Here is a 14130-nt window from a genome sequence, read left to right as displayed (position 1 = left end):
GTTCATGAATGTAAATGAAGAAGAAGACAAAACAGGAAAACATATCTCCTGTAGGAAGTTCTTTGCAACCCACAGAAGGTTGATATTTGACCAAAGTGAAACAAAGTTAATCATAAATCTGCTGCAACCAGCAGAGAAGGACACATCTGTCACATGATGCAATAAGGTGCAGTCAGTGTGAGGCACATTTGAGGCCTTGATAGCACACAGTGAACATTTGTGTTACTAAATGCGCTCCAGGCTTTGCCAATCTACAGATGTCAATCATAATTCGATGCTCGCTGGGACAGAATGATTTTCCTTATCAGGGGGTCTATTAGAGCCATTTGTTTTATTACTGACAAGACTCGTCTTCTATGGATTGCTTCGGCCATTAAAGCTTTTATTTTGCAGCACTGGGCAAATGTACAAGTGGTTGGCTGATTGTGAGCTTAGCTTAAGAAAATAAATAAAATATTTCCAAACTTTATGTTTATGGTTGAAACAGACATTTACTCATCATAATCTTTCAAACTTATAAAACTGTATTTTAGATACAAGATCCACAAAACTGACATGATCTAACAGACATGTCCAATATCAGAATATCCTGTCATTTGTCAGAGGCACTCACACCTTGCTGACTTACTTGTATATTAGCCAATGCTTCACTGATCAATTGGTGGACCCATAACTAACATGGTGCTAGGGTAAAGCAACACTGCAAAGGCTGCCACACTCTCAAAGCATCAGCTATACTCATGGAAGACCATAAATTAAATCTCATCAGGCTTGTCATAACATGATGTAACATGATGGTGTGGATAAAAACTAGAGTCCTATTTAGACGTATTATTTATGGTTGAGGGTGTAGAGCTTCATTAAATCAATCACAAGAATGAAACTGTGATGAAAAAGGACTTTCCTCCAATCCCATCACTTTTGGTCCATGTCATTTCATTATGGTGCCACCATGCCAAACACTGCATGAATGCCTCTTGACTTGCAGTTAGTGTCTAGCTGTGTAACAGATTGGGGCCTATGAGTCTACAGAGAGCACAGTGTGAAGTGGTCATGCTACAACTGGCAAAGCCTGACCTTATCCCAGTCTGAGCCCACACATTAGAAAACAGCTTATCGCAGAACTGAGCTGCTAAACTGGCAACACTCACTCTTCCTCTCCACGCACCATCTTTACTTTTATTGAGAGCTGTGAAAACGAAAGACCAAACTGAAACAAGCAGACAGGTAAAGACGCAACAGCTGACCACAAGGCAAGGTCACATGAACACCTGCAAGTGTGTAACCCCAAACAGAGGTTCTATTTTCATTGAATATCAATTTGTCACTGACTATTTTTGAAACAAACACCAGCCTCGATTGTGCTTTACTCAAACTACTAATCTGATGGACTGTAAGCCAAACCTGAGTGTTTGTTTTTACTTGGCTTTAAAACTGCTTAAGATTAGCGGGAGCTTGTGCATTCAAAAAGGCAACATGAAATGTAAATCCACCCTGAGATCAGATCTCAATAACATGCTGCCACAGTAAAACACGGGGGCTAGGTTTAAGTTTGGCCATTATAAAAACAGGAAAGGTCAACAGTGAAACCTGTCAAACTGGTTTTGCAGTGGGTGAAACACAGATCACCCACAGCACAACACAGGGTTTTGGTGTTTTTCTCTCCATTTCATCAGCTGGCCTGTAGCTAAAAGGGGAGGAAAGGAATTCATTCAAAAGCATGTGATTTAAACATATCTTTATATCTGAAATGTGGGCTCTGATAAACAGCAGTGATGGCAAAAAGAAAATAAAGCCAAGAACATTTCCAAAAGACTCAAAGAAATGGCCCCAGAGTTTATTCTGATGGTGTATGAGAAACACCTGAAAACACAGACACGGGACACCCTAAAACTGTCACTACTACGGTATGGACGTACTTCAACATCAACTTAACACTAATAAGAGCCCTCCACTCCTACTGAGGTGTGCCGATCCAGCATTTATAATGCGCGATAGCTAGTTTCTGTTTTATGGTGCCATGATTTGCAATTCTAATCACCCAGGGACTGCGGGATAGGACTTCTTTGTACTGCCAAATGCTTATCTTGACTCTGCCACCAGTTTAGAAGCCACCAACATTAACAGCAGAAACAAGGGTGGAAACAAACTGTTCCTCTTATTACATCTACTTTTTAATCTTGTTCTTAAAGCCTGAAGCTCTTTGCCTACAGAGTTATTAATCTCTGATCTGTTCCAATGTAGCTAATGAATAAATAAATCATCATTCATTTACCAGAGTGACTCTGACAACTACTGGTCAAAACACTCGTTTTTCACCTTCCACCTGCTTCCTGTGTGTGGCCAGATAACTCAGTCTTTATGTAGAACTGAAGCTTTTTCCCCAGCTTACCTTAGTTCCTCTATAACTTCTTTTAAAAAAGCTCTTCCACTGATTTATCTAAAACAAATACGTGGATGAGGTTTTACATTCGTCTGCCCAGCAGCTATCTGTTAGATCATCAGCCATTTTTCACACTGTAATAGGCTCACATGAGCCTTTTTGCAGATGTGGACAAAAACAAACCTGTTTTGCTGCTTTTACATTTTTGAGATCATGACAGTTATAATCCAGTCTCTTCTTTTAAGGATCGATTTTTAAGAAGTCTAGTTGTCTCTAGGGAGGGGGGCGATGCTGCTTCTGATAAATAGCCCCGAGAGACTGAAGCTGACACTTTCATTACGATCAACTGCACCATGATATACACATATTTGGGTTTTATTACTGACTCAAAGGGTACTTAAATCAGTGAAGCAGCACAGTAAGTAACAATAACATCTAGAAGTGACTATTTGATAACCTGCATGGCTAAGTTCTGTTTTGCTGCAGAAGCGTCGTCTACCTGTTGATGCCAGTAGCTGCTCCCATTCTTGATTGACAAGACAGTAAAAATTATAGACTTTATGAAAGGAAATAGATCTTCCCCTCCAGCCTAAATAAACCATGTGGTTAACATGACCACCTTGTTAGATATCACTGCAACACAATAAATAATTGATATCCATGACAGAGTCATAGTCCTGCCGACCCTATCAACTAATATAAAGCAGTTAAAAACATTCACCTTTATGAGCAAATATATATTAAATATAAATTTAACTGATAAAGTCTACAACAATTTATAATGTACAGTCAAATCAGGCAGCTTTACACTATTCCATGATTATACAGTGTTAGATATTCCTCATTTCTATTCTGAAGCATCTCTGTGCTTCTCTTAATAAGGCATTTAGCACGTGTTAAGTACGTGCTAAGATGCTAAATGCCTAGACCATTATGAGAGGAGGTGCTGCTGTAATAGGCAACACTACAGAGCTGTTAAAGCTGCCATCTAATCTAAGCAGCACACAATGCTTCTAACATCATTATATTAACAGTTTATCTGACAGGGAACTAACAATGATTTCTTTCTGCATACTTCTTCATTTATCTGGAAACCAGGTAAATGTTTTGGTTTAAAAGTGGTCAGATTTATTTTACTTGTAACATTAAAGAGTCCACTTATGCCAATTAGTGTCAAAAAGCTTTAATCATCCATGATGACTCGGATACAAGTTTAGTTGGTGATAGCATGAAAATAAGAAACAAAACTCAAGACTGTGAAAGGTTAATAAAATCCTGAAAGGACAGTTTAATATGACACTTGCATTGAACTGCACTACACTTTTTAAGTGTTGATATCCTGCCTACGCAGTGTGGGATAAAAGATGGTAAGAGGCTGGACTTGTTCACAAGTCTAACCTGAGTGTTGTACAAATGGGGCAGAATCAGAAGTCAAGTGATCTCAGCCTTTACTTCAGCCACACAGAGGACCTTCTTGAGAGCACTTCCAGTGTTGTGCTCATTGTTCCCCCCTGGTGCTTCAACTTGTGATTTCCTCCTCTAACAGCAGCACTTTCAGTTGACCCCGACCCACACAACAGCACACGAAGAAAGGCAGAGTGTAATGACACCATTTTCATTTTTTGTGAACGATGAGTACAGAGCTTCATTTTTTCCCCAGGTTTACCTTTGGTTGCAAACTTAAAAATACCAAGACCTACAACAAACACACCTGAGTGTTATCACTGGCAACACTTGTTCCAGTGCAGTTCACAAGCAGATTCCAGCTGAGCCTGTTTACACCAGCTGAAAAGTAAAGAAACAACAGCTAATTTACTCCTTCAACCAAGGCACCCGGTCTCAAGTCCTCACAAACGAAAAGCTTTGAGTTAAACATTTACGAGCTTCAAATGCAGCAGCGTGACTCGTTTATAGCTGACTTGGCACTAAAAAAGAAATACTGCCCCGGGGATACAATGGGTATTCCTCCAGACAAACACTGTTGTTTACATTCATGTCAATGAAGGATTTCCTACACTTTCATCATCATACTCCAGGTCACTATGAACAACCTGGAGCACTGGGATGCACAGCGAGCTCAGCAGGTGGGGGCCGAGGATGAGAAAGACTTCGCACAGAGAGAAGTCAAAGGAAAAGCGGTTGGTGCCACAAGTGTGTGAAGCAGTGAGTGATCAGGTGGTTTTGCTGGGCTCCTGTAATTAACAACCTCAGCCAAATGCAGCCAGGCATGACCAGCAAATTAACATGCAGCAGCTTTCACACTCTATCCCACAGATCGGCTCAGTGAGCAGAAAACCAATAGAGGGCCACTCTGAAAATAGCCCAGACCACAGATTGTCCTTTCAAGTACAATACTGCTGATAGTACCACTGATTTAACAAGCCTGTTTACCAAATTTCTGGTGTTGGTGTGGCAATGACATAAAGAGGTCAAATTTTGGATAACTTAATAGACAATGACCTTGAGAGAAGACGAGCAGGTTGAAAACTTCTGTGCAGAAATTAAAGGATTACTGAAAACATAAGAGTCATTAAAAAACAAACTGTGCCTTAATGGTATCTTCTCCTTGGAACATAGTAAATAAGTGTGGTAAACCCCAGCTGTGGATGCTTGACATACAGGTTGTAAAGTTTAACAAGAAGCTACATATTAAATTTCCTCCCACCAGAAGCTGTTCCAGCCTGCCGCCTCTGGGAATGTCTTCTCTTGCTAGTGTTATGAATAATAACATTTAAATATTTCAAAAAGATAAAACAGCGTGATTGGTGAAAGAAGGTCAGCTCTATCCAAGTCCCTGTCCTGCCCTGTCCTCCACCTCACCCCCATCTCTCATCAAGCTTCCTGCCACACAGGAACCAGCAGAACCAGGAGGAAATCCTTCCTGAACTGCAAGCTCGGTGTAATCTGGGAATTTGGGGGAGATTGCAACGTCGGCCCAACTATCAGCTGCTGGACAAACAGACCAGCCTTATCTTTAGCTGCACATGAGGGAAAGAAAAACACAGATGGCAGGCAGAGCACTGTGCTGACCTCCACCTTGGCTGTACTAGTCTTGACATTGAAAGTTTGCTATGATAGCAAAAAAACTTCAACCATATCAACTTCCCACAGCTTTGCTCAAGCTACAACTGTTAGGCTGACAGTGGCTATTACAATCCTGCTGCAGTACTGAGGATCAATAAATTGGATAACAAGTCACTATATGAAAAGGTTACAAGCAGGCACGTGTCAATGAACCGATGGTTTAAACTCTAAACATGGCAAACGTGCTCGGACTTTCCTCTGAATTTCACTGCCACCACAGACATACCAAACTTTAGAAGCTCTAAAAGTGCTCTAACTAAAAGCAATTAGTGTTTACTGTAACTAAAACTTACCCAAATCAGTCATCATGTGTATTTTGGGACAATATGTAAAAAGGTTTCCAATATTTTTCAAAGCTTTATGTAAAAAAATAAATAAAATAAAATCTAAATGAAAACAAGAGAAGAAACTGTGTTTACTGCATCTGTTTTCCAGCTACTCTGGGGATATAACCATTAATCATCAAATAAAAACAAGAGAAAATTAACTGCCTAGATGTTCACCTCTGTGTGGTCCACGTCAAGAAATACACATACATGACCTACTTTGAATGATATTTCTGAAAGACATGATTTATTGCACTCAGAGTGAGCAGATTGCAGTTTTTCTCCAGATCTCTTTGTTCCTCTCCACACTGACCTCGATTACTGACAAAGCACGGAGAATAACAGAAGAGCACAAGATATAGTACAGCATTCATGATGTTGTCAACAGAGTTCTGATGGGAGGCGACTGTAACATTTGACCTCCTGGCCTCTAATACAACGTTTGAGTTCCAAATACGAGAAACCAATAATACACCAGTGACATATCACCAGATATTAGCCTATCACATATATTTTTCAGCCAATGGATGCGCTCTTCATTTATAAAAAGGATGATGGTGCCTTCAAATTCCAGCACTGCATTTATTTTGTCTTTGATATGATTCGGCATGATAAAATGTACAACTTGCACGTCATCGGTTCTGCTTAAATCAGTGTAGATTCAGCATTCACTTGTCATTATTACAGTTTATCAATGGAATAAGCCGTGCAAACTCAGACCGTTTAACAGCTCGTATGGACAACACAAGTCAGGTGACTGCAGAACATAGTCGTGTCTCTTTTTTATTAACGCAGCGCAAGAAGACAACAGTTTTATGAGCCTCATAAATTCTGCACTTCCTTGTCCAGTGGATTAAAATAAATGACTGCTCTTGTGTAACACGTTTATGTCAATATCATGTCAAATTTCTCAAAAAAAGGTAGAGGCAAGTTGACTGAAACTCGGGAAGGTAACCTGCAGTAAGAAAGCCCTGTCTTCTCTCCAAAAGTCCAAACAGAGACTTCAACCTGTGCGAATCGATGCTGAATGACGAAGCTTCAGTTACGTGTTTAACACTATAATGATGGCACAGGACCGAAGAGCAGCAAAGCCTGTTCTCGGCATCTGTTTCCCTGCATCAGTTAGCATTATTGGCTGGCTAGGTAGCCGCAGGGGAGCTAGCTTGTATTAGCTAGCATCCATGCCTCATCACAGTGCGATTTGTCTCATATTTTAAATGAACAAAGACTTCAAACAGCAGAGGGTACCGGCATAATGCAGATGCATGTTACAGGTCAGCCGGCTGGACTCGCACTAAGCAGCCAGCTGACCTGACGCCTTGTTTGACGTTAGCAGTCGGCTGGTGCCAGCTAGCTAGCTCCACTTAGCTAAGCCTCGACGATGCAGCATCCAGCTCCCCGGTGACATTTCACTCACCTAACAGAGTCCGGAGGTGTTTGAACCGGGTAAACACATCCTTCTTTGGGTCCAGAACTTTCTGTGTAGATTTCTTGACGTCTCCATGCCCCCTTCGAGTGAACATTACGCTTTAAAATGCGACCGTGGAAGCTGAAATCACCTGTCTTTCACCATACACCGAGCCTCCCGTGTGGCTGTCACTTTCCTCACTGCTACTCTGCTTGCTCGGTAAACAGCCGCCCGACGGCCGCTGGAGTCTACTATTTTTGTGGGTGTGTAAACACGGAAGCGCAGTCTAACGGAGGCGTGGTTAGACCTCATGAATACGCCTCCGTGTTTATGTCTTTTACACCTTGCACCTTCAGCTTTACTCTCCGTCCCTGCTAGAAGTAAGGTTACTCATTTCAGTTTTCTAGGTTAAGAACAGACTTTTCAAAGCACCACGGAGGAGTTTGTCTACTTTAATTTCAGAAACTGATAGTAGTGGGCTTGAGTGCACTGTCCTGTCTAAAAGTTTGAGTATTGGCAGCAAGCTTTAGTTTAAAAATGGGACTGTGAGACTGTATACCTCTTTATTTTGATAAAAGGGGGTTGATATAGCTCCCAAGCGCCCTCTGGTGTCTAAGGTAAAACACTACAGTAGAGGAGCAGTGGATGGATATTCATGATACTATATACACTGATAAGAAAAAGTGATTTCCATATTTTCCCCAAAATGATTGTCTGTATTTAAACTGTTGTAAATGACTTGTTGGCCTATGTTCAACGTGTCTTTCATGAATGATATTAAGACATTTTTAAACAGAAAGAACAGAAAGAAAGTTTATTCTTTATTTTAATGTCATTCAAATTAAAAATGTGTTTTACAAGAGATCGAACCAAGAGGAAATTGTAACAAGGATAATGTCACAGTTCTGATTTTTTTTTGTAGGTACAATAACTCAGACTCATAAAGATACTTGTAAAAGAGGTAATTTCTTTATTTTTTATATATGACCCCAGTCATAAATCCTGTTTCATAAATCACCTTTTGGCATAACAACAACAACAACAAACAGAAATGTGCTTGCAAATTAGAATTTGTTTCATGAAAATTAAAGATAAAGTAGTGATTGCCCATTTTGTCCAACACAAGGTCATCAGGTGAGTGAAGTATAATTAGTGAATTGAAGTATAAAAGTATAATTGGGTTGAAAAACAAACCCAAACAAACAAAAACAAACTAAAATAATGTGCTCTTGAAACACTAACTAAAATAAGATTTGAAAGAATGTACAGAATGCTTTCCCTTTTAGTCTCTAACACTAAAGCTAGAGAGGGACACGGTGCGTATGTTCACACATATTAATAAAATAAATGAAAGTAATATCAAAACTAAGGGTAACTGACAAATGAAATCACCACTTTTTGAAGGACATAAACAAATCACAATTATGACACAACTGCTCCCTTTAGGGATCATCACAGGGAATCACCTGGCTCCATCCTTCTCTGTCACACCAGCCCTCTGCATGTCCTCCTTCACTACGTCCATAAATCTTCTCTGAGGTCTTCCTCTTTTCCTCCCGCCGACCAGCTCCATCTTCAGCATCCTTTGTCCACTGTGTCCAGTATATGCTCTATCCCACCTCTGCACATGTCCTAATCATCTCACCTCGCCTCTCCAACTTTGTTCCCAAAGTGCTCAACCTGAACCACTCCTCTGACGTAGCCATTTCTAATCTTCTCCATCCTGGTCACACTCAATAAAAACCTTAACACTCGTCTTTTTGTCAGCTCCACCATCTTCAAATCAAACATCTTAGCAGGTCTCAGTAGCATCATTTCAACCTTCACTCTTATTGCTTTTCTTCTTTGTCTAACAGCCAAACATGCCTCAAATAAATTAAATGGAATTATTTTAATTAACGCTATATTTTTTCCAGATAAAGTAGAAATGGAAACACTCGATGTTGAGGGGAAAATGATGGCGTAATCTACAAAAACACCAAAATTAATAATTTATTGCATCTCCTGTGGCTTTCATAACGACCTGATTTTTCTGAGGCATGGATGGATTTCACTAATGAAAAGCAATATTCTGTATCAACCTGCTCTCTCAACCAGCCTTCCCAAATAGCGGCTGGCAGATCAGCTTTCCAGCATGGATGCTCACTATGGAAATTTACTTTTTCAATTTCCACCATAAATTTTCAATCAGACTTGGATCCAGACTGTTTGCTGCCCATGGCACGAAGTTGATATTAGCTGCCTTTTTGAGCACTCTTTGCTCTGCAGCAAGATGCATTATGATCCTGAAAAATGGCTTCATTATCACCAAACCTACTTTCTGTCAGATGAGAAAAATGCCCAACATGCAAGTGTGATCCTGTGTGAATAGTGCTGAGTTAATGATGGTCATGCCGCCCGGTACTTTACCTGATATGCAACCCCATTAGCCAGAAAATTTGTTCAGGTAGTCGTCTTTAAATGTTTCACACTGCAGATTTGTCATTCGGCACTGAACATCACTTTCATCCATGCTGCTCCTTGGCCCGCTATATATTGGTTTCTTCTTTTTAGGTCTTAATCTTGCTTTTTCTTTGGCTTCTCTGCACGTAGATCCCAGTTCACTCAGTCGTTCATTTTTTACAGCTTCTCATTTTGTCTGGTAGTTTCACTTTTTGGAAGGAGACAGAATATCAACCAAAAGTCCGGAAAAAAACACATTAAATTAAATTCGGTTTAACACATTACACCAAGTGAAATAAATATTTGATCCTCAAGGAAGTCATCATTTAGTGCGCGGTGGAGAAACCCTTGGTGAGACCTTTGCTGTAGTTGGTCACCAGGTTCGCACACATCTCAGGAGGAACTTTAAGTCATTTAGGTTTCTTGGCTGCCTCTTGGTAAATGATCATTAATATTAATTATTTCCTCTGCTGTATATGTATAAAAGCAGACACAAGCCTGCACTTTATCTCACTGTAGTTGGAAGCCTGGGAACACGTCAGAGGGTGTATTCAAAATATTTCATGTCTTCCTGCAAACTCTCAGAGCCGAATGCACTAATTTTTAGAGTGAAGTTAAAAATGAACCGTGGAACCCAACTTTCAGATTAAAAGGACTTGCATTTTTTGATATTCACACCCTGCTATGGTGACACTTAAAAAGAGAATGAAAGTATAACAGCTTCACTGCTCATTCCAGCTGCTGCCACTTGACACTTTAAACTGGAGGTTTTGATGAATTAATATAAGAATACAAGGTAGTTTCAAAACAGCAAAGCTTTTCTGTAGTTTTAAGTACTCTCACGGTTATGATACCTTAAAAAGAGTTCACTGTACTCATGACACTACTAGGTTTTATGTTTTTCAGAACATCGTTCTGAGATAAATATTAAGTTTGAAGAACATGGATAGATTTATTAATCAACCCACTAAAGTGACATTCAGTGCAGTTTCACACTTTTACTTGTCTGAACCAATCTGTCTCATTTTGTAAGCAATTCTGACCTAAAATGATTTTACTTACACTTCTTAGTAACTGATTAAAAACACAGATCCGACTGCAGGCTTAAAATCTTTTTAGCCTTATGTGAAAAAATAAAGGTTTATACAACTACCGTGCCACCGCTACATATGAAAAATCATGGGGCACTTCCCACCTTAGGATCTGCAAATATTCTAGAACAATGTGTAGTGTATTTAATGAAGCCATGTAAAATTTGTGCTATGAATATTTACCAACTTGTGGACTTTCATAAAGATTTGGTTGTACAAGCTTTGCTCAAACTTTCTGTAGAAAAAGGTGAATGAGGTGGACTGAGAGGCTGTAACTCAGGAAATGCTCATAGTATGCGTTTAAAATTCAAATGGCTTAATTTTATGTGATTCTGAGGGGTCAGGTGGAAACTTTTTTAAATATGGAAAGATCCTTTATGACGTTATGTAATACTATTTTTTTGTTTTCTAATTATTGTCCTCACAACCATCCATCCTAGGTTCTTGGAGTTGACCTATTTTACCAGAAGATGGCGCCTAAACCACTGAAGCAAACAAACCTGCTGAGCTGCAAAGGCTGCAGATCTGGATTTCTTTCTTTTCCCAAGGAGTAAATATGCTTCATAGCCATAGGTCTGCAGATGCAGGTGCATCGGTGCAGATAAGACTGACAGAATCCATTTAAATGGCAATAACAGAATAATCTGTAGGAAAAATCTCACAAGTTCTCATGTTTTGTCTGAATACCAAAAAACAAAATTGTGAATGTAAAATAAAGACATTAACAAGAAATTTAGTCAACGGTGAAGCATCGCTTTCATTAAAGAAAACAAGACTGCACTCTGTTCTTCTGTCACCCCCACATATCCACCACTGACAATGCTGTGAAAGCATTTGTCTCTCGTTTTCAAGGTTCCCAATAATGGATGTCTTGAATGATAGAGAGGAAAACAGAGGGTAGTGAGAGCAGAGGCCAAAGAGGAGGAGTAAAAAGAGGAGTAAAATCAGCCTTCGCCCTGCAGTTTGGTATGACACTCATTATCTGAAGTGGGCCATTCTGAGAAAGGAGGAGGGTGCCTGTCACAACAGATGTTGATTACACAAAACAGGGTAGTTTGGAAGAATGAGTGAATAAAACAAGCTCACACATGCTCACACACACACTGGGTTATTATTGGTGCTTTGTCATCAGTCTTAATTGACTGTAATCACCATTCCTTCTTGGCAAACCTCCCCTGTTCTTGAAGAGCAGGTTATTGCTCGTTATCTAAGATGGCACGGACCTACGATAATCTATCAACACTAACAATGGGACTGGATCTTTTCCTCTCTAATTTGGCACCTGGAAGGAGTTCGGGTCCAGCTCATGTTTGAAATCATATACCCGACGCTGAGGCAGAGTTTGAAGCCCTCCGCAGAGCCACTGTTTCCTGAAAACTGGTTCAGTGCAGAGTTAAAACTCTTACTGTGGCAACTGTAAGATTGTTGTTTAATTATTTCTTCTTTTTTTTAAACAGGACTTTTGATGCATAACCAAACATAATTTGTTATTTTAAGATTGGCAAGTGACGCTCCCCAACACGACCAAATGGTGGCACTGTAGGCTTACAAATGCGCACCACCGCTCTCATGGCCAGACTGTCGGACTGATTCCAATCCAAGGTTTGAAAAGCACTTGTCTGCTCTAAATTGTTCTTATAAAGAGCTTGGAAATACTTGACTTTTCTCCTTATGTGGTTATGGATTTCCTTTTTGTACAATTAAGTGCCATTAAAAGCTAATGTATCCTGTTAAACCACATTAAGGTGTGAGGGTGGACAGTGGTGCATCCGCATATTTTGAACAGGAGCCCACTTTTGGAGTAATGTTTGAAATCTATATCAGACCATTCAGAAACTTCAGGATGAAAAGGATCAAAAGGGAAACGTCCACAGCGACCCACATTTTCAGGCTGAGCGACCACCCACAGCTGCCTGACAGAGACGCGCCACGGAGCAATAAAATGATAAAACAAAAGCAATCTTTGTTTGGTTCAATGCAGCACCTCAGAAAGGGACTATCCATATTTTACCTTCCTTTTTCTTTTTTTAACGCTTTGTTGTAATTATTACATGCAGAACAGCAGAGATAATTCTGAAATATTTATTTCAATTAAATACATTTTCAGGCTCACTGTTAGACGTGCTGTATAGAAAACTCACATACTATATGTTGACTTTTTTCTCTCTCTCTCCCTCTCTTTTTAATAAGGCAAAAATGCAGGCTTTTAATCTGAAATTACACCTCCCACCAGGGGTCGTCATGGTGCCCTTAGCCACCAAGGTTATCTCACAGCTGGAAGTTCAAAGCACAGATTTCCTAATGCTTCTGTTTTTTTCTTTTACTTTGAAATTGAAAAAAAAAGTTCTTTTTTTAAGAACTGGAAACAGTCGTATCATTTCTGGTAATATAAATATTAATACAAGTATCTGTATGTGGATATAAGCAATTTCGGAGTGCAGTGTGTGTAATTCAGCCAGCAGTTTGGAGCACATCTCCACAGAGGTTAATGAGGGGGCACTCTGAAGTAATTAAAACAAGAGCATTATAAGGCAGCAGTTTCACATAAGGTACTCTTAGCAACATACCCCATACTTAATTAAAACTCTTTGCTGACAGCATTTTGTATCTTCTCAGGTAATCTGCTGTGAAATTAATAACGAGGGAGAATTAAATGACTAATGTTAGCAAAGAAGGGCTATTTTTTTCCTGCAGTATGCATGACAGGGGTCTCTATCAGCAATGCGTGATCCTTATTGCGCTGAAAAACACTTCTTCAGATTCTTTCCGTAATCTGATTCCAATTTCACTTATGCTGTGACACTGTAGCGACAAGCCGGGGGGAGGTTTAATTGAAATGTCCATGCTTTTAATTGGATTCTGTTAAGATGTGAAATTACCTTCTGAATTACAGCCTTGTACCTTTAAATGCTGATACAGAATTGTTTCCAGCGGTGATCAGTTAAGGAGCTGAAATAATGCTTCAATTCAGCGGTGTGCATCTCTGTGCCAAGGCAAAAGAACATTCTTCAATTTAAAGGCAAACGTCCTTGCATTTCAAAGATGGGCGTTTATCTAGTGAATTGAATTGGTTTTTTTTGTTTTTTTAACAGGGTTTAGTGCTTCAGAGACAATGCAGTACTCGAGCATCTGCAGTACAAGACGTGCGACGCAAGGCAATGCCCATTAATTCTGGCAAGATTTATTTATCAAACTCTCACACTCATGGTATACGCTGCTCTTTATCGTGATACAGAGTTTACACCCACAAATGCCCAGTGCCAATAATATAGTGGCTGCCAGATATCCATTGCGAAGCAAGTGAACCTGGCATTCATGATATCATCGTTGGGCTGAAGGTGTTGGCACAGGACTCTGACATGTTCAGGTAATGTGTGGGTGGTAGGCAGCCAAGCT

At 39.8% G+C, this 14130-nt stretch overlaps 1 protein-coding gene across 7 annotated transcripts in view; it reads right to left on the bottom strand.

Moving 5' to 3' along the window:
• Window positions 1–7490, bottom strand: part of ralgapa2 (Ral GTPase activating protein catalytic subunit alpha 2) — a 95290-nt gene extending 87800 nt beyond the window's left edge. For 2 of the 7 annotated variants that reach the window (XM_085392402.1, XM_085392398.1), the window contains exon 1: window positions 7211–7489. In XM_085392402.1, the coding sequence (XP_085248528.1) occupies window positions 7211–7316 (106 nt within the window). In that variant the 5' untranslated portion in view covers window positions 7317–7489. Of the gene's footprint in view, window positions 1–7210 lie in introns of all 7 variants that reach the window. The other 5 variants (XM_085392397.1, XM_085392399.1, XM_085392400.1 and 2 more) reach the window with 4 other exon arrangements.
• Window positions 7491–14130: the final 6640 nt, after the last annotated feature.

Source organism: Rhamphochromis longiceps, linkage group LG19 (genome assembly GCF_057381845.1).
Source record: "Rhamphochromis longiceps isolate RC_006_pf linkage group LG19, R_longiceps_female_GT1.1, whole genome shotgun sequence".
Taxonomy (NCBI): Eukaryota; Metazoa; Chordata; class Actinopteri; order Cichliformes; family Cichlidae; genus Rhamphochromis; species Rhamphochromis longiceps.
Note: the sequence above shows the minus strand (reverse complement) of the source record. Positions and strands in the feature narration are given on the sequence as shown.